Consider the following 20,704-nt stretch of genomic DNA (forward strand, 5'->3'; position numbering starts at 1 on the left):
AAATGTAAGACTTTGGAATGTAAGAATTGTTATACAAACAACAAAAGAAACAGGAAAAGAACAAACAAAAAAAGAGTAGGATCAAGGCATTCTGTACCTTCATCATCACTTTCTTCTTCTTGTTCTTCTTCCTTACTCTTTTATTAAATTTTCATCGATATGAAGAAGACTTTAAGCGATTGCATAAAAATTTTCTTTTTTTTTTTGTTAATTAAACTAATTATTCCACATTTCATAAAAGCCTCTAAAAAAAACAAAGATAGAAAAATGCAGGGCCGTGTAAGAAGTAAAGGGAAGTAAAGGGAAGGGAAGGGAAGGGAAGGTGCATGGAAGTGGAATAGGAGGGTATCCAGTTCAGATAGACAGCCTACGACATTCCAAGTAGTAGTATAAAAAGGATTTCAATTCTCCTTGTTCGAAAGCTCTATAACCAAATAAAAAAAAAGAACTTTTCCTTCTCTTTGCTTGTTTTACCTAATTTCCCTCACATTCATCTACCTTTTACTCTATATCTTTCCATTTTCCTTTGAGCTTGTTAAACCAACTTCGAAATTCGGTTGAACAAAATTTTTTTTTTTTTCATATATTTTTTATAATAGAGAAAAGAGAAAAAAAAGCAACTTATTTGCCAATCCACCTCATGTTGTACGCATTAGCAGATCCAAACTCAGCATTCAAGCCACTGATCAAAAAGGTCAAGAACTCATGGAGATTGAAAAAATTCAAGGACATATATTTGCAGAAAAAGAGTGCCTCAGCCAATTCATCTTCAAATTCTTCAGACATCGCATCTTCAGCTAGTTCAAATTTCCAAAGCTCAAGAGCATCCATAATGACCACAAACTCTACAACCACTATGAAAATTGAGTTTTGAGAGAGAGAGAAAAAGACAGAACCAACACCACCAAAACTTATTACACACATAATGCGACATCTACAAATGATACCACAACAATTTTCAAATTTGTAGAACATTTCAACGTTCATTTCCTTTTCTCCTTCTCCTCACTTTGCAACTATCCAATTGGGTACTTTAACAAACATCCAATTCTCTGCATTTGTCTATTTATTCTGGAGACTATAAGCATTGAATTTAGATACGGATTGGTAGAGCCAAAGTCAATGAGGATATAAGAAGAAGAAGAACAAGAACAAGAACAAGAAATAGAAAAGTGTTTGGCAAAGCAGACAAGTCTTGCTTCTCCCATCACCACTCCTCAAAAACCCCAAAACAAGAAAAGGACAAACTAAAACCAAAACTGGGTTCTTACACTACAATGAGTCTAGATCACCATAAGCATCTCAATTTGAACAACTATGGGCACGATACGATTTCTTTTTTCTTCTTTTTCCAATCTTTATTTCCTTTTCAAAAAGTACTCAATAATCAAGTATTTTTCACTTCTACTTATAAACATATTTTAAGCAAATTTGCACTTTACATTTTTATTATTTTTCACTTCTTACAATGTATAGATCAATAATATATTACTTTGCCTATCTTTAAAGAATATTCTTTTCGTTTCTGTTTCTGTTTCTTTATATATATATATATATATATATATATATGTATTCTCTTTAGTTCTTGTTGTTTTTCTTACCTTTTCTATACAAAGATGTAAAAAAAAAATACAACAAATAATAAAATATATAGGTCAACCTATAATAGTATACGCTATAACATACACTATACACTGCATGTATTGTTATTTAGTCTAACTAGATCCCGTGTAAGAACCTTCATTGTCATAGACATCAATCAATTTCTCATTGTTTGCTGGATCCCAGACTGCCGATGGCACAGTCAAGTTCCTACCATCTGAATGACCATATGGTCCACCAGAACCACTACCGCTTCCATTATCCCCTGCAGCTTGTAAAAGTGCATTTTCCTCACTTCTGCGCTCACGCTCCCATTCTCTCCACCTTCTCATCTTAATCTTAGAAGCATCGAAAACACCTTCGTTGGCACCATGATCTCCTTTGGCTTCACCAGCAACAGTTCTCGTTTCACCCCAACTGAAATCATCGAATTTCCAATATGCATACGAGGGCAAGACAAAATTCCAAATTGGCAATGCAAACAAGTAAATGATAAAATAAATAATGTAGGACAAGGATGAAATGGTAATGACAATAAGACAACCTGGTAAGCCAAAGATAATGGCCAAAAGAACCAATGACATCACTGGCGTTGGCTTCGAAACAATGGCAACAATGATAACATAGATGGTAAACGCAATAGCTGCAGGCAAAACCAAAGTACCCACCAACTCAATAAAAATAACAAACTGCATAGAAAAACAAAAGGTACCACACAAATCATTCACTAGCACAAGCTCCATTAAATTATGCACCGTGGAATTGATCCATCTACGACGTTGTGATAACAAAACCTTAAACTTATCAGGAACCACAGTCTTACATGCAGCCTTGGGGATGAAAATCTGTTTTCTTTTGGGGAATGTTCTCAACATCAATGACGACAAGTATCTATCCTCACCCAAGAGAAGCAAATTCTTCTTGTGCAATGTGTCAACAACATTATCAGAGTACCTTTCAACGATATCAGGATTCGCCAAAATTGGAACCCAGTATCCATCTGATCCTTTTGGTGCTTTAATTCTGTACATACAGAAACATCCTGGAAGACACGTGACACCACCAAAAATAGACTCAAACGCCTTGGCTTGATGATGAGAAATATAGTACTCAAACACTTGAATAGCAGTAACCCATGTTTGCGCCTTATTGGAAATCTTTGTTTCACCACAGAGACCCATAACTGATGGGTCCTTCACCATCTCGGCAACCATATGTGTTAAAGAGTCAGGGAATACCTTGGTATCGGCATCCACCATCAAAACAATTTCGTAAAACTCAGCCATTAACCCAGTTATTCTCCAAATTGCTTGTAACATTTCAAACTCCAAACTGGTCATTCTTTCATCAAACACAATTTTCTGCAAAAACGACATCAAAATTATTTGAGAATCACGTTTACCTCTGTTACCTGGCTTTGGTAAATTGGCTTCCTCGGGAGTACCACACTTTACAACAGCAAGCATAGGGACTCTTTGTTGTTTCTCTGGTGGCACTGTTTCGTCGTTGTAATTGTAAAAACCGGCATAAACTTTCGCCATATTATGACGCTTAGAACCTTGAGCAACGGCAACATACGAGTGGGGCTCAACCTCGTCGCGAGGAACAGTAAAATCAGACATCATATCCAAAACAATCTCCGGAGTGGTTCTATCATTACCAGAACCCTTAATCAAACCATCACAAACCACCAAGATCAACTTGTGCGAGTTGGGAAAATCAGTAGTGGCAATCGAGTCCAAAGTTGTACGAATACCATCCTCATCTTCAGAGTAACAGGTAACCAAATTAATCGTGTGCGCCAAGGGGAATCCAAATGGCTGATACTCAACGGGAGGTTGAGGTACAATATCTGGATGTATAATATCTGGTGAAAGTCCATGCACTATAGCTGACTGATCCTCATAGCCTTCAAACGGGTTATATGAAGAGACAGGACGATTTAACAAATCAGTAGACGAGCCTTGATCATTCAAATACAAGGTCGACATCTTTCTGCTTGCATTACCACTTCCAGCTTGCGACTTCTTACCATATCCATTGCGGCCCAATAAAGCAGCCTGAGTCGACATGGTAGTGTATTTAAACGTTTTTGAAAGCGCATTCGGATTATCATAGTATTGTGATAAATCAGCATTTGGACCAAGGGAAAGCTTTTGACTCCTATGGAAAACACTTTGTCTATTCGTCTTTGCAGTCTTGTATTGTGCCCTCGCCTTTGGTGGCACCGTCTTAATTTGCGCACCTATTGGATCATTGCTATCAACCCAGTGTTCAATTTCTTGGTTTCTAGCAACCATGGTCTTGTTATCATACTCAGTTGCACCTTGCTTTCTTGAGGTGACCCATCTAAACCAACATGCCATAATAAATTTTGCTACAACAACTGACAAAATAAACACCAAAGAAACAATCAACACGATTCTTGAAGCAATACATCCAATGGTATCCGAATCAATGACTCCGACTTTGACAATCTCGGTCAAACATCTCGCAGCTTGACGCTCACTTGGGTTGGTCAACACCATCGAGATATCAAGTCCTTGATAAGTTGGATCATCACGCAACTTGTCAAACAATTCTGGATACTCAACATCGTCCGTCAGGATCCAATTGATCAAGTTCAAGTCCAAAACACTTCCCGAGTAAACAACCAAGTTTCTCGACGAGTTTCTAATGTCGTCCCATGTGAAATAAACATCACCATTGACTTTCAAATTGTAATAGGCTCGTCTTGCAACTTCACTTGTATGACAAGCCCATCCATTGTAGTACACCTCGGTATCATTAACCGAGTCTGAACCATCCTGACTAAAAACACGACATGGCATATACCAGGCCAATTCTTGGTCATCATTGTATGGAATTGAACAATTATCCCTAGGGGTTATTAAGCCTTTACAGTTTCCATTAACATTTTGAAACAAAAACGATGCATCTTTACCACCAGCATTGATTGGAGGATAAAGAATGTTTGTACCTTCACCAATTCCGGCAGCAGCAGGATGCTGAGATGAGGTCAAGTCAAATGATCTTCCATTGATGATCAAGTACCCGCTATTGACTTCGTTGATTCTGGTTCTAATCTGTTGCTTTGAACAAACGGTTTTGGTGAAACCAAATGTCAAGTATGCAACAAAGGCACCAATGTACAAAATACACGAAATCAACCCCATCTTTTCCCTCCATGCAAACTGACGATCCTTTGTCTTTAAGCCAAACAACTTCAAAAGAGGCGCTGGTGCCCAAAAGGTAACGGCATAGCAGTACACCTTCCAGAAATAGATATCATGTTTTTTGCCTGGTTTCTTCTTTCTGGTTTTTGTTCCTTGAACTTGAGGTCTTGGCAAACCGTTTGAAATGACATTGCTCTTGGATTGGTCGTTGACTTCATCATTCAAACCATAAACTTCTCTCCCGCCATTAAGATTCTGAGTACTAGGACTTGCTCCAGGCGAAGCATCGTGGATATCCATCAATGGAATACCTTCGTTTTCGTCGTCGGGATGTATTTGGTTCAGCAAATTGCTGTGTTGATGTGGTTGGAAATGTTGGGCAGCACCACTTCCTTCACCAACCCCAGCTTGTCCAGATCTGTTGGAAGTGTATGCGCTCAAGTGAGATCTTGATCGACTCAATTCGTTTGAGACATGGGGATCAACCGAGGACGAGACCTGGACCTTGATGCGGCCGGCATCTTCACTAGCAGCTGCCTGTGTATATTGATATCTTGGGTGGTTTGACCTTTCTGGTCTGACAAGGGATTTTTTCCTACCTATTCCATCTCCGGATTCTGGATCAAACTCCCTGTACCCTCTACTGGGACTCACACTAGATCTATTATAAGACATAGCGGCTATGAATTGTCAAGAGGTGAATTCAAATTTCTCTAGATTTTTTTTTTTTTTCAATTTTCGTTTCCCTTTCTTTTTGTTTTTCTTTTTATTTCGAGAAAAAAGGCAAAAGTTGAAACTGTATTGATCAAGGTGAACAAGGACAGATTAATTGGTTTGGGTGTTGATATTGATGATGATGATGTTGTTGTTGTGAGGCGAAAGTTTGTATTTAAAAAAAAGAAGGTACTCAACAATTGTATTTGAGGATGTTGCTTAGTTGTATAGGTTGGACTGACTATGTAGATCTAAAAGGTACCAAAGAGATTGTCACTGTTATTCTATAAATAAATTTGCATGTGCACTTAATCCGATGTTGTGGAAAACTGATTCTTTTTGTTCACACACACTTTTCGAATGGACAAATGCTTGAACTAAATCTGTTTTGTAGTACTGTAGAAAAAGAACTGAAAAGGGAACAGTAAAGGAGAAAGGGGATGGTAAATGGCAGGGAAAGAATTGGGATCTCGATGGAATAGTAAGAGGCGATTGAAGTTTCAGGTGTTTGATTTTTTTTTGCTTTTTTTTTTTCTCTCTTTGTAATTTTTGATTTATATTTTTTTTTTATATTTTATTTTTTATAAATTTTTTATTTAAAATTTTCCTCTGTTACTTCAATTTCTTTTATTTTTTCCCTTTCTTCTTTAACATTTTTATTTTTGCTACTTTGTTTTTTTTAGAACATCATTGAGACTAAACTACTTCTGGGTATTTCATCCATTGGAAGAATATAGACACTGCTGGCCAAAGGTGTACTGGTGGCACAACTACTTTATCTGAAATGTATTTGTTGTAAACACTAAGGGTAATCGACAAATTGTTAGTGTAATATATAAAGCTAACTGTTCTGGCCACTGCTACTACTGCTATTTTTTTTTCTCTCCCTTTCGGATAAAATGAAAAAGAGAGAGAACAACAACAACAACAACCACAACAACACGTTTTTGTGTCCATGAATGCGTCTCTCACACCTAATCAACAAAAGTTGGTATGTAATCACTTTACCTACAACACTGTTAAGCCATGTCAAACCTATAAACTACTTGAATTTCTTACTATAGCTATACACGATCCTGTAATTTGTAAAGAAAAGTTCAGATCGAAAAAAAAGGGAAAAAAAGAAAAAAAGAAACTACATTTACGTCAGATGTTCGTCAAAAGATTCGATAAGGTCAAGACAAATATTAAAAGGTTTTTTTTTTATTTTTATTTTTCCACTGCATCCTTCTAAATATAGAACAATAAATTATTACGAAATATTAAATTTAATTTCTTTTAACCTCTTCTTCTTCTTCTTCTTCTTTGTCTCTTATATGCTATCCCCATTCACTAATCTTCCATGAGTTGTGTCCAAACACAGATATTTTTGCAAGATACAAGTTAAGTTATCACCCAATTTCTCTAACTTGAAAGCATGCGGAATCAACTGGATTAGTAGCCTGTTCAATTTCAAATACTCTTCTTTGTTTTCCAATGAAACATCCATCTTCTCCAACAAGTTACAAATTGCGCGCATTTCCTCTGTTTGCACCCGAGGCAATGGTCTTTGCATGACTAGCTTCAAGTCAGCAATCACTCGCCTCAACGAAAAGCAAATTCTATGTAAAAAAAGTATCTCTGCACGCAACCTATATTCGGACTCGATTTGAGTAAACTCAAACAACGCTTCTAAACAATACATTCTGATTTCGGTGTTTGGATATATATGCAATGACTCAGTGGTACCAAAGAATTGGTTGAATTGAAACAGAGTCAATTTATCAATAGCATCTTTGTCATCTGTAACAGCCTCACCCACTAAAATGGTTTTCTCCATAAAATTCTCATCGTACAAAAATGACATTTGATAAATCTTTGACAAGTACTTGTCAACACTGTTGGGTATATTTTGTTCAAGTAAATGGGGCAATATTACAGAATTTAACCGTGAAAACTGCTCAATTTTAAGTGTTTCGTCATTTGGGTCATTACTATTTTCACTGCCATTATCAAGTATACCAAGAAGAGACTCAGTGATTAATTGCCAAAATGAACCACTCGTAAAAATCTTGTCGTTGCTATGGTTCTCATCACTGTTTCCATTTTTGCCACTTTTTTCATTTACTCCACTACTGTCACTACTGTTCTTACCTTTTTTCTTTTCCAACGTCGCTTTCACAATCTTCTCTAATAAAGTCTGACTCATGACCCACATCCTTCCTTCACTATTATTATCTTTGTTATTCTTGTTCCCGGACCCCACAAACTTGTTGCTTATTACTTCGTCAAGTGCTCGTATACACTTGTCCAAATTTTGTTCGTCGTAAAGAAGTTCAGCATAACCAAATCGATCAAACTTTTTCTCCATCAACAATAACGCTTGCTGGCTTACAGCAACAAATGTTGGAGTAGCATAGGCTTTGTTCAACACGGAACTACCCTGCAATTTCTGATCAATCCTAGATTTGACACCAAAGGGATAAACTATGATATTTGTTAAAAGTTGAACTAATGCAGCTTGTATTTGCAAATCATCGAGTTTGATTTCGTCAATAATTTGCAAGACCGCTGCTTGCAATTTGGATGGTTTCAAGTTATCCATTTGATGTTGTGGCAAGATTGGGTACCTTCCGCATCTGTTTAATATCGCAACTGCCTTTTCAGTCTGCGATAATGACAAATTAAGCATTATCTCATACAACAGGCGGAAACTGTTCAAAAACTGAACAAGCAAGTCTTGGAACTCACCAACATTAACTAAATCGTATTCAAATTTAAACCCACTCCAAAATTCAAACAACAAGTCCGACAATCTTTCGGATTTCATCTCAAATGGCGTCCGTATCAAATTCTGAAATGCTTGGAAAGTGATCAAATTGAGTTGCACTGAATTCAAAGACAACAATTTTTGCATGTAGTCGACCAACACTTGCCATTTAGCCAATGTTTCTTGCTCGTCCTGCTTCATCTCTTGTCCAAGAACCGTAAAGTACTTGCGGTACATTGTTGAGGCACCTTCAAGCAATAACCGTACAGTTTCCAGCCAGGACAGCGAGTAAATCTCTGGATATATTTTCACAACACATGGCACAGCTATGGCATATAATATACTCCAATTTTGTTTCAAAACAATTCCATGATCATCAACAATTTGAAAAAAAGTCTGAATAGCACCTTCGCGCACTTGAGCTCTATCTTTTTCATCTTTTGACAATTTAGCTAAGCAATACAACAAGTAATTGTCAAGACAAAAATAAGACGCATATCCTTCATCATTGGTCTCAATGTAGCGTAGTACATCCCCAATCAGATCTACTTGACTCAAAGAAGTCAAATCCTTTGCCCTAAAGGTATCAAGTCTCGATTTCAAAGCATCACTAATCAACCAAAAATAGCTCACCGAACTAAAAGAAATGTTCAAATCATAAATCTGGTAAGCAAAATTAACAAGAGTATCAATGAGCTGTTTCAACTCCCTAAAAGGAAGTGTGGTTAAAAACTCATCAAGAACCAACTTCAAAGTCTCAAAGGACTTTTCAACCAAGTACCGGTTTTTTTCATTTACATTCTCTTCAACGGGTGTCCTTTCTGCTTTATCGGTTTCATCATTTTTATTGTTCTCGTCTGTGTTGGCTTTTTTAGCACCTTTACCACTTTTAAATGGAGTATTTAAAATCTCAAAAACTTGATTCCAAGATTGCTGAAAACGGGAATCATATTTTTCAATCAAATGATGAAGCGTTTGCAAAACAACAAGATGGATCTCTGTCTCACAATTACTTATTAAAAACTCGTTTGGAACACCTTGACTGAAGTTTCTTTCTAGGCACAAATGCAAGCCATCAAGCGACTTTCGCGACGTACTCTCTGTCACATCATTTATATTTTCACTAAAACCTTCATCAGCCATCGTCTGCAAGATGCTCGCAAAAGAGTTTGCTGCAAACACTCTCATATTCAGATGTAACTTCCGGCTAGAACTGATCTCAGTAAAAAAATTAGACAATAGTTTCCATATCTCTTTGTCATGCACAAGAAACTTTGAAGGATTAATTTGCGCCAACTCAATTATCCTTCGCAAGTAATACGTTCTGTTGTATGGCGACTCTTTGAGTCCCATTACAGAGTATTCTTCAAGATTTTCCCGAAAAGCAGCATCAGAAAGAGCCGTTAAGCTCAACAAGACTTTATGAAATGCAAGTGGATGCATATCAAAAATACTAGTGATGATATTGCTATGAGCCTCATTAAGTCTTGTAATATCTTCAGGACTTGAGGAAAAATTTGAAGAATTTTCCAACAATGCCACGCCCGGTGCACCTCTAGTAGTCTTCGATGCGTTTCTATTATTGTGTGAGCCATTAAAAACGTCCGACCCTTCAACAAAATACTCAAACCACTGCGAAGTTATCCATATAATGGACCACGATTGCAGTAAGGTTGATCCTAGTAAAGTCGCTAGGTTGGACAATGTCTTGAAACACATTACATGTCTCAGATTGAAAATTCTTGAGCTGCTGGGCAAAGCTGCTGTTGTTGTTGCTGCTGCTGCTGCTGCTGCTGATGTTGCAGTGTTTGATGAACTATTCAGCTTTTGCAAATTTTCAGTCGATACCGCTAAATCTGGTGTGTGAATTGTTGCACTGATAGTATCAACTAATGAGCCGCCAATGGATATGATTTGATTTCTTTGCTCTTCAATCATCGATTTGGTTTTCTCATCCTCTTCCGCCTGTATTTTACTAACATTTGTGATGCAAGCTCTAGACAAAATCAAAAGCAAATCATCTCTTACATCCTCTACTCCTAATAAACCCACAGAGTGTGTCAACATTTGCAAGGACTTTAATGTCTCACGAAACAATATGTCATCAGTAGCAGTGTATATGGATTGTTGAAAAAGTGAGGCTATTTCATTCGATGTGGATTTAATAATCGAGTTTGCAAAATCAACCTCAGCTTCCAAATTGGCTTCTGCTTTTTTTGACGAGGAAGCAGTGGATAAGTTTGAAACACAAGCGGACATTCCCAGTGAGTATAATCGCAAAATTTCAAAAATCAAATACAATGGGTAGGTTTGAGGTATGTCTAGTGGAGCATCCGTTTTATCCAAATGGTCCAAAGTTGCTGTTTTTAACGAAGAATTCTTTTTTGATAAATAATAAACTGTTTTATCAACTTGGATATGACTATTCCGATGATCACGGCCAGACCCATGAACATGATCTTCTGATAATAAGCGTGGTGGTCGAACAATGTCATCTAAAAAAGTATTGTTGTTTTGTACATATGCATTTACTACATTTAGCAATTCTTTCAACACATTTTTCTTTTGATGGTCATGGTCATAGTTTTCAAATATGGACTTAATCACATTGAACTCGCGAAACAAGTTTCTGTACATCTCAAGTACAAGCACTTTTTCCCAAAACGGAACCAGTTCTGAATCATCATTCTCCAAAATCAAATGATTCAAATACGAGATTATTATTTCAATCTCAATCTGCAAAATATCGAGTTGAGTGCTTAGTAAAATTTGAATTATCCGAATAGCCCTAATGATAAGTGTATATGATTTGTTTTGAGAATTTAATATTTTCAATATCGCAGGCACAATCTCGGCACGAAGTACATGTGCCAACTCTTGGTGTGTTTGAAAAAGATCCTTATGGCCATGCAAGGTGTTCTCGATTATATCAAGAGCGGTTATGGCCTTGATATGGGTCAGTAACTTCATATACGTTGGCTTTTTGTAACTGACAATCTTGGCTAAATCGGAAAGAATCAAATAGACTTGATGCGAAGATTCATTAACCTCAACCTTTATTCCATCTTCCAAATCCAATATTACATCCTTTCGATCTTCCGAAGCACTTGCTTTGTCAAAGATATCAGACACCAATTGCTGTAATGCAGCCGATGCTGCATTCAGTACAATGGGTGACTTGTTGCTTGAAGTGAGGCTCGAGCACACGTCAATTAAATCAAGAATAAGATCACCTGACAAGAATTCTTTGTAGTTTTGCATCATTGACGGAATACATTGTAGAATCTTTAATTGTATGTCTACTGACAAAGGTGCAGATTCGGAAAATGCATTGATCAAGTTTTTCAAATCATCTTTGGGAACAAAATGAGCCATCAAAAGGCGGTGTAGTATTGGAATGGCAACATTGTTAACCTTGACATTGCCAGTCACGCATGCCGAGATCAAACTCTGTGCCACATTATGTTGAAGTGCATGTTGATTGATCTGTTCAAGTTTTTCGTGACCCGGTTCCGCTTTCAATTGCTCCACTACTGTTTCAACGGAGTGCTTAACATCGGGATGTCTTCTTTTACTTTCCAGAAGTAAAGATTTGAAATCGACCAAGAGCAGCTGCACGGTGCTCATTTGTGTTGTTGTCTATTGTAACCTTTTCCCTTTCACCACTCTAAATGTCACGGTCTCGAAGAAAAAGGTCTCAAAAGTTTAGTTGACAAAGGGAAGAAGTCACATGATCTATGGAAGCTAAAGTGAGAATTAATAGAGAGAAACAAAAGTTTCACAACACGTAGACACATACCATGCGCATCTGCCTTTTTTGTTTACACCTACATCCACGCGCCCGTCCTTTACTTTATAAAGAACAAAGTAGAATGAGAGAGTACTACCAAATCGATTTTCCTTCTCCTCTTTCCTTGCTTCCTTTCTTTCCGTAATTCACTCTTATTTTTTACTGTTTTAATATTTACTTACTTGTGTAATAATCATGTGATTTGTTTAAAATTATTATTTTATCATTACATTTTTGCTTCTTTACTCATGTCATACAAAGGGATAGATTCTACATATTAGCACCAGATGTTGATAGCTTTATACCAAAATGGTCTCAGTGCCCATCTTCTTTGTTCCTCTTCAACTTCTTGTTTCATAAGATCCACATCAACATGACTTTTTCCAGTCAACAAATCCATATCTTTGGCTTTGATGTATAATCGCCAGTTTTTACAGTAGATTTTGTGTCCCACATATAATACAAGCACTACTGGAGCACAAAGGTATGCCTCAAAAAATGTTGATGCTTTCAAGGAAGGACTTCCAATTGGGTACAAAGCAATGTAGAATTGTGCAATTAAGATGATGATGTTTATCAAAATAGATGCATAAGCACCCCAATCGCCACCAAACGATGTGAATGGCTTATACAAGTTAATACCTTGCACTTTACATGCGTAATTAACACGGACCTGCGCCAACGAAATGGAAAACCACATGAATATACATGATAATCCAGCAATAGAAAGCAACCACGCAAAAACTGTTTCTTCAGCACCAGAGGCACAAACAAAAGCAATCAAGCCAAAGCCCACGGCAATAAGGATCGAGAAAATTGGTCTACCACTACGATCCATGTATGCTAAAAATGCAGGTCCGTCACGACTTTGACCGATTTCAACTAATGCTTTATATGTGGCAAATACACTGGCATTGGCAACAGATAATACAGCAAACAAGATTACCACGTTGAAGATGGATGGTAAAACTTTGATACCACCATTCTTAATGGCTATAACAAAAGGCGAAGCGGATGAGTTGGAGTTACCCAACAAGTCGGGATCGTTGTACGGCACTAAGAAGCATACCAAGATTATTGTCAACATGTAGCAAAACACAACTCTCCAGATCATTTGCTTTGCTGCTTTTTTCATAGTTTTACGTGGATCTAAGGATTCTCCGGCAGCTAAAGCTGCCAATTCAGTACCTGAGAAACTGAAAGCGGCATTCACCAATGTATTTATAACACCTCTGATTCCATGGACAAATGGAGGATGCCAGTTTTTACCGCCAATGTACCCTTGTTTGCCGCCTCCAGTGATGAGAATAATTGCCAAAATACAAAATCCCGCAATGGCAATAACTTTGATCACGGAAAATATACTCTCAGAAACACCATATCCTTTGACTCCAAAAATATTTGTACAGCAGATGAATACAAAAAAGATTGCAACCCACGCTGCAGAGTTTATTTCGTCATTCCAAAATTGAATGGTCATGGAGGCCGACACTAAACACAATGGAACCGTGACAATCCATTGTAAGCAATATGTCCAGCTCATTGAAAACGCCCACGACTCATCTATAAATCGTGCATTGTAATGCAAGAAATTTCCCTTGACGTCAGGGTATAAACTTGTGAGCTCTCCCAAATTTTGGGACACCAAAAAGATTAATACGGCAACAATCAGGTAACCAACCACTGCACCTCCAGCACCTGCAGATGAAATAATGGAACCACTACTAATGAAAAGACCCGATCCGATACATGAGGCAAGTGCAATTAAATTGACCTGGTATGGTTTAAGAGTATCCTCGGGAGTAATAACCTCGACCCCACCTTCAACATAAGATTTCTTATCTATTTTGAATGAATGTGCAAATGAAACGAATGGATTTTTTTTCTTGCCATCTGATTCCACGCTATGTGACGCGGTGTTGCCTAGACTCGATTCTTTGGTTGGTGTTTGGAATTGTGAAACAGTAGTGGAAGCATAACCTTCCTCGAGTTTAGAATCCTTTAAACTCATCTTGGTTCAAGGAAATAAAGGATATGCTGAAGCAAAGAAAAAGCGAAGAAAACTGCAAAGTAAAATAAGATAAAATGAGATGTTAAAAAAGAGGAAGATGAAGAAGAAGAAGGAGAAGAAGAAAGAAAAAGGAGAAGAAGAAAGAAAAAATGAAGGGAGAAAATTTAGGAAATAGAATAAAAAGTGTTGCACTCAACTTACCCACCCCATCTCGATTATTGCAAGCCCAACCGGGATTATAGATCAAGTAAGTAGAAAGGGGAGAGAGAGGAAGTATTTATGGAGGGTATAGATGACACTAAAATAGTGTACCTCTGCGCACAGGTTTAGGAAACCGGAGTACTTCTCTTGCCTGCCAAATTTTTGCATCTAAGATTTCTGTAACACAAAGCAAAATTTCTGCTTCTCTCGCAATCAAATTCCGTTTTTGAAAAATTGCAACTGCGAAACAGAGCAAAAGAAAGAACGAAATTAAAAAGAAAAAAAAAAAATTTCAGCTAGTACGCCAAAAAGTCCGCACAAGGCTAATGTTGCAATGCGGATATGTGGCATGACACAAGCAAAAAAAAAAAAAAAAACAGAAAAAAAAACGGCATTTGGTCCACAATACAGAATGTGAGTCAGAGCTTTTTGGCATTTTCAAACAAACGACAATATATAAGTACCTTTTGCTGTCATTAATGACAGGTTGGAAATATATTAATTTTTTTTTTATTTTCTTATTATGTTATAAAAAGAAACCGAGAATAAAGAAAAAAAATGAAAAACTAAATGAAATAAAGAAGGAATTTTCAAAATCATCCCGTTCGGCTCGGGCAGGTTATGCAATCATCTTGTACTTCTTCGGGTAAACTTTTTAGTAGCCAGTCATAAACTATATGTAACCATATATGAAAAATTTGAATTCTTAATAGAATTGTTAAGCTAAATCATTTACCACGTGATATTGTGCACGTGACTGTGATATTTTCGAAATCGTACTAATCATTAATCGCGATATTGCGGTGAACTGAAAGAGTGGAAAAACAAAGTACCAACTGTATTTTTTTCTTTTTAAACCTTTAATTTTCAAATCAAGCTTTTCTTCAGTATTTAGTTCATTGGTGAACAATTCGTATATCTACATTTTTTTTGCATTTTTGAAGCATTTTTCCCTGATAAGCACCGAATAATGTTATTTTTTCTCTTCTTTTTACTTACAAGTAGAATATGCTCATTCATTTATACTTACATGTATACAGATATATATATATATATATAAGAATAGATATGTTGTATATCTATATATACAAACTATTCACTTGGGTGGGGATCTCAACATCAAATACACTTTTAGTAGTGGAGCTTACTGAGACCCTTTGCCAAAGTAGTACCGTAAACGGCCAATGAGGCAAGTGAAACGATATTCACCAAGGTAGACAATCCGTGCCATCTACCAAAAGTCTTGTTGAGAGCAACCATCTCATCACTTGGCTCGCCGTTATCTTTCTTGTCCTTGCTGATAGCAATCAATTTGGTTCTTTCTTCCTTAACGGCATGACATTTTGGTTCCAAAAAGAACAAGTTGATCAAACCAGCAAATGAGGAGACAGCCAATGCACCCAATGTGAATGGGCAATAGTTAAATGGTGTGATCAAGGCCAAGATTAAAGGTGAAGTAATTTGATATTTGAAGTAGTATGGAAATACCTTGGATTGAACAGTACTAAACTCTTCTCTACTCAATTTCTTGAATAAGATTGGAGAAACAACGTACGAGTAGAATGCTGTACCACCAAATGTGAAAGAATAGAATAAAAAGTGGTATGGAACTCTGGTGTTTAAACCCAATGCTTGAATGATAGACATCTTTGATTATTTTGTAATTGATAAATTTTTATTGACGATATTGTATACTTATTCAACTAATGTATTTCAATTGAACGTGATAGTTGTAAGAAGCACAATTTGAATAAAGGGTGGATATAGAGGAGAAAGGGGAAAGAGGAAGAAGAAAGAAAAAAAGGAAAGGGAATTTTTAATTGAAAAGTAGTGGTTAGTAAGTTATGGGTGGCGGATGGTCTGACTTTTATATACACGCATTCAAAATTCATACATGTATACAGCCATAATTAAGTTTCTTTGGAAGCAAAAAAGATTAAAGCAAAAGATGGGGTCGGGGTCGAGGTTAGGGAGAGACTCAGTGCAAGCTGTTCGTTTGGTTTTGTGTCACTTTTGGCGAGATTCTGCAAGTTTGCTATGGTCTGGTTTTATTCTATTTTTTTTTTTTTTTCCTTTTTTTTTGCATTACTATTGCTATTGCTATTGTAATTGTAAAGTCTAATTGCTAGGTACATGATATCTAATAACGTTGCTATTCAACAGGTGGTATAGACAGAATTGGAGACAGCATTTAATACAAATGAAACACCAATAGTTTCTAATATAGAGACAATTTTTGTTAAGGGAAGGGAGAGGGTTCATCACTGACTATCCTTGATTTAAATTTCCATACAGTTTAAAAACTTACATTTCTTTTGTTTTTCATTTTTTGATTTTCATTCTTTTATTTTCATTCTTTTATTTTCATTCTTTTATTTTCATTCTTTTATTTTCTATTTTCAGGTATTCACGGTTTTACGAGCTTTAACTTTTTAAACTATTGCGTCTACAATGCATCTATCATTTTGTAGATATTGAATAGTGCACGCGACTTAACAGTCTCATCGTATACAAGGATATCCCTTTCCAATTCCTGGACTCTATTATCTCCGTACCAGATGCAGTCACTTTGCAAACCAAGGCTAATCTCTGTGGCTTTGGCTACCGCTACCGCTTCTGCTTCTGCTTCTGCTTCTGCTTCTGCTTCTGCTTCTGCTTCTGCTTCTTCTCCGCATTCATTTTCTTGTTTATTTTCCTTGGCCCTTTTTAACTTTGAAAACTTTTCGTACTCTCTTGCGGCCACTTCAGCGTTATCGACAATCTCCTTTGAGATTCCACACATTAATGCAACATTCATACCAAATGATCCTGGCGCTGTTCCGCTTTCCAATTTGTACAAAAATGTAAGTTCTCGTGACGTTTGGTCTACAATTATAGCCATCCTCATGGGCTTGACCTGTGGGTGTGTTTCAAATGCCAACCCTAAACTATTGAAATGAGTAGCGAAAAAACCAATAGATTGCAAATGCGTTGCCAAATGATGCAAAACTGACTCTGCCACTGCGAACCCATCAGAGCTGGAACCGCCTCTACCTAACTCATCTAAAATCACCAATGATCTAGGTGTGGCATTGCTCAAGATCTTTTTGGTTTCAGATAATTCGACAAAGAATGTCGACTTTCCCTGCATAATATTATCGTTGGCACCCAATCGCGTCATAATTCGGTCCACGGGGGCCAATTTTGCCAGCTCTGCAGGGATGAAACAACCTATTTGGCTTAGGATAACTGCAAGAGCCGTAGTTCTCATTATGGTGGACTTACCAGCAGCATTGGCCCCCGTGAGCAACCCAAAACTAGGTTCATCATCACCACCAAGCTTGATGTCGTTTGGTATGAAATCTTTGGTGCCAACAAAGCATGGATGCCTCAATTCCTTAAAATCAATCATACCATGCTGAGTCTCTACAAATTCGGGACGACAGGATGGGAACCCCATGGTTTCGGAAACTTTTGTTAATGCAACTATGCAATCAATATTAGCCATGCACGTGATCACTTTCATCCAGGTTTGGTAATGCTTATCGAATTTGTTGTACATCCTTTGTTTCAAAGTATCACATACAGACTTGTGTAATTCCCTTTGTTCCATTAATTTACGAGCCATTTGTTTAACTTTTGGAGACCAAAACCGTTTCACTTTAGACGTAGCACCCATTGTTTGCCATGACAGTGGCACGTTCTTCGCCACCTTAACGGGCATCTCAATGAGATAAACCTCTTTACCTGAATCACGATAGCATATCTCTTGCGACCTATATTCACGTTTATACTCCTTAAGTTGCTGGTTTAATTGTGCTTCCAAGTCGTTGATGATGGAAATAGAACTATCAAACTCTTCATCAATACCTGCTGCTGGTACAATGATGTTTTGTTTTGCCTCTACTCTATCAAAGGCATCGTCCCATTCACCAATGTGTGAGCTCATGGCTTGTGGAAAGTTTCGCAAGTACTTGTGCAACACTCCGCACTCGACATTTGTGAACTCCAGTAGTTGTGACAGCACTTTTGCAATTTTTTCGAAACTTTCAATAACTCGAAGAAATTCCTTGAATCGCAATGTTCCCGAGTGTATTCTAGCAATTAACCTCTCTAAATCAGGTAAATTGGCCAATGTGTCTTGCAAAATTGATCTTAATTCGAGACCGTCGCCCATCAAGTATTCTACTGAGTCAAACCTAGCATTGATATCCTCGCTTTTGATCAATGGATGTAATACCCATTTTTTCAATTGCCTCTTACCAAATGGAGTAGTGGCTTGATTCAATAATTTGAAAAGAGTTCCCTGGTCACCGCCATCGTAATTGTTGTGCAAAATTTCCAAATTGTTCAACGTAATACCATCGAGAATCATGTGCGAATTGGCATTCAATGAAATTTTGTACTCCTTGATATTGCCAAGACTCATAATGCTTTGATCGAGTTTCAAAGTTTTCAAATAGGACAAGAGTCCTCCAAATGCGTTAAAAGCAACATCGTGGTTTTCTTTGAATTTGACTAAAACGTCTGGATATTTTGAAAAATCATCTAAATTCTCAGCTTCAAAATATCTCGATTTAACAAGTTGCTCAAGGGTAATATCAACGTCCCAGAACTCTGTTATTGGGTTCATGTGGTTCCAAATTTGGTGCTTAGAATGAGCACAAAATTTCAAAATTTTAGTGGCAATCGAACAAAGATTCCCTTTTTCACATATGATTTCTTTTGGCTTGATCTGAGTAACCAAAGTGTCCAATTTTGTACATTCGGTATCATCTTCAAGCTCAATAAGACTCAATTCAGAAGTTGAGGTATCGACAAATGCAACTCCAAACTTTTTACCTTTGCCATCTTCCATTTGCTCTTCCTTTATACTGAGACAGTATGTGGACATATCATCAGAAATCATATCCAAGTCCGTCAAGGTCCCGCCTGTCAAGATTCCGGTCAATTCTCTTTTGATAATTTTCTCCTCTTTAGTTGCACCTGGGGCTCCTCCTCTTATCTCCTTTGCCAACATAGATTCCTTTTGATCTACTTTGGCAACTTTATACCCATGGCTAATAAATTCCTTAGCCCAATGTTCAAAAGACATTTCTGGTATACCAGCTAGCTTCATATTGGCTCTTCCACCACCAGCAATCTTTAAATCGAATTTTGTATTGGCAATTATAGCATCATTCTCGTACAACTCGTAAAATTTTCCTTTTTTGAAAAACACTACAGTATTCCACATCTGAGACTTGATCTCCCAATACTGTTTCTCAAAAGCGGTGAATTTGGACCATGCCAGCTGTGGGATGTATAATGTTCTTGGATCGTACTCAGGATGATCAGGTGTTCTCTTTTGCGCATCTTTGATATTAACCAACCATTGGTACCTTTCCTCGTTTTCTTTTGCAAAATTCTTCTTTGTAGCAGTAGCGTTTGTTGTTGCTGATGTAATTGATTGGTATTGCTGAGGCTTGTAATCCTCTGCACTGTACAATGAAGTAGCATTAAACTTTTCCATAAACAGACTTTTTGAAGATACACCAGTGATATGTGCGGCGTTTGTAGGTTTAATTGGATCTCTGAGTTTTTCTTCTTCTTCTTGTTGTTGTTGTTGTTGTTGCTGTTGTTGTTGCTGTTGTTTTCTCGACTTGTTCAGTTGCTGCTGGTGCCCCTTACGTGATCTTTTCACATTGCCCTTTTCTTTGTCTCTGACTAAATCTTCATCGTCAGAAGGCTCATGCTCGTCATCGTCAATAAAGTCATCCATTGCGTTGTCATCAACATTAAAATCTTCATCATCATCAGCGTCATCGTCATTGTCATCTGGTTTAAATTCATCCTCCTCGTCACTATCTGAAACATCGCTCATAATTTTTCTCCTTTTGCCTCTAGTAACAACTTCTTCATCATCATCATCATCATCAATATCCGACTCTGCATAATTTACTTTTTTACCCAATCTTCGGTTAGCTACTGGGCTTGAGTTCATTACAGTGCTGCGCTCTTTCAAGGGAGTTTTTGTAGAGGTGTCTTGCTTCAGCTTTGATGCATTAAAACTCCGTTTTACCTGCTGGTGGAAATCAAGAGGCGATGTTGTGTGAGATGAATATGAACTCTCATAGCCATGCATGGTATTATCCATAATTTCATCGTTTTCTTTGTCACTTTCCTTATCACTCGACAAGTCTGGTTTGATAAATGCTGATTTAGAGTTCAACGGAGACGATGCTAAATTAGATTTTGTTTTGTTAGATTGCGTTGGCTCTTCCACTGATTGAGGTTGCATTGAACTACAGCTTTGTGTGGATTTAGCAGCCATGGGTTTGAAGAATGACATTAATGTAGATTGTTGTTTCTTTTTTGCTGTAGAGGATGATCCAGGAGCTTTTTGAGAAGCCATTGTGGAGGCTTTCATTGGTGTGGTGAGCTTAGCCATGTGTATGAATCAGTATATGCAACAGCAAAATCGGGTTCGAGATCAAGAAGAA

The 20,704-nt window shown here is 37.3% G+C and overlaps 6 protein-coding genes across 6 annotated transcripts; 1 reads left to right on the forward strand and 5 right to left on the reverse strand. All coding sequences in view use genetic code 12, as the record gives it.

Annotated features, from left to right (window-relative positions):
• Positions 1-640: 640 nt before the first annotated feature.
• On the forward strand, positions 641-874 carry PVL30_000290 (uncharacterized protein; the record flags this gene model as incomplete). Its single annotated transcript, XM_061119160.1, has 1 exon — positions 641-874. The coding sequence occupies one exon, from the start codon at positions 641-643 to the stop codon at positions 872-874; it is 234 nt and encodes a 77-aa protein (XP_060975143.1).
• An 841-nt stretch (positions 875-1,715) lies between these two features.
• On the reverse strand, positions 1,716-5,453 carry CHS3 (Chitin synthase, class 3; the record flags this gene model as incomplete). Its single annotated transcript, XM_001527729.2, has 1 exon — positions 1,716-5,453. One exon carries the CDS (start codon positions 5,451-5,453, stop codon positions 1,716-1,718), a length of 3,738 nt encoding a protein of 1,245 aa, XP_001527779.2.
• Positions 5,454-6,804: 1,351 nt separating this feature from the next.
• MON2 (Endocytosis and vacuole integrity protein) lies at positions 6,805-11,868 on the reverse strand (the record flags this gene model as incomplete). Its single annotated transcript, XM_001527731.2, has 1 exon — positions 6,805-11,868. One exon carries the CDS (start codon positions 11,866-11,868, stop codon positions 6,805-6,807), a length of 5,064 nt encoding a protein of 1,687 aa, XP_001527781.2.
• A 440-nt stretch (positions 11,869-12,308) lies between these two features.
• Positions 12,309-14,252, reverse strand: HIP1_1 (histidine permease; the record flags this gene model as incomplete). Its single annotated transcript, XM_001527732.2, has 2 exons — positions 12,309-14,042; positions 14,244-14,252. 2 exons carry the CDS (start codon positions 14,250-14,252, stop codon positions 12,309-12,311), a joined length of 1,743 nt encoding a protein of 580 aa, XP_001527782.2.
• A 1,122-nt stretch (positions 14,253-15,374) lies between these two features.
• Positions 15,375-15,890, reverse strand: PVL30_000294 (uncharacterized protein; the record flags this gene model as incomplete). Its single annotated transcript, XM_001527733.1, has 1 exon — positions 15,375-15,890. One exon carries the CDS (start codon positions 15,888-15,890, stop codon positions 15,375-15,377), a length of 516 nt encoding a protein of 171 aa, XP_001527783.1.
• Positions 15,891-16,689: 799 nt separating this feature from the next.
• MSH6 (DNA mismatch repair protein msh6) lies at positions 16,690-20,652 on the reverse strand (the record flags this gene model as incomplete). Its single annotated transcript, XM_001527734.2, has 1 exon — positions 16,690-20,652. The coding sequence occupies one exon, from the start codon at positions 20,650-20,652 to the stop codon at positions 16,690-16,692; it is 3,963 nt and encodes a 1,320-aa protein (XP_001527784.2).
• Positions 20,653-20,704: the final 52 nt, after the last annotated feature.

This window comes from Lodderomyces elongisporus, chromosome 1, assembly GCF_030384665.1.
Source record: "Lodderomyces elongisporus chromosome 1, complete sequence".
NCBI classification, from domain to species: domain Eukaryota; kingdom Fungi; phylum Ascomycota; class Pichiomycetes; order Serinales; family Debaryomycetaceae; genus Lodderomyces; species Lodderomyces elongisporus.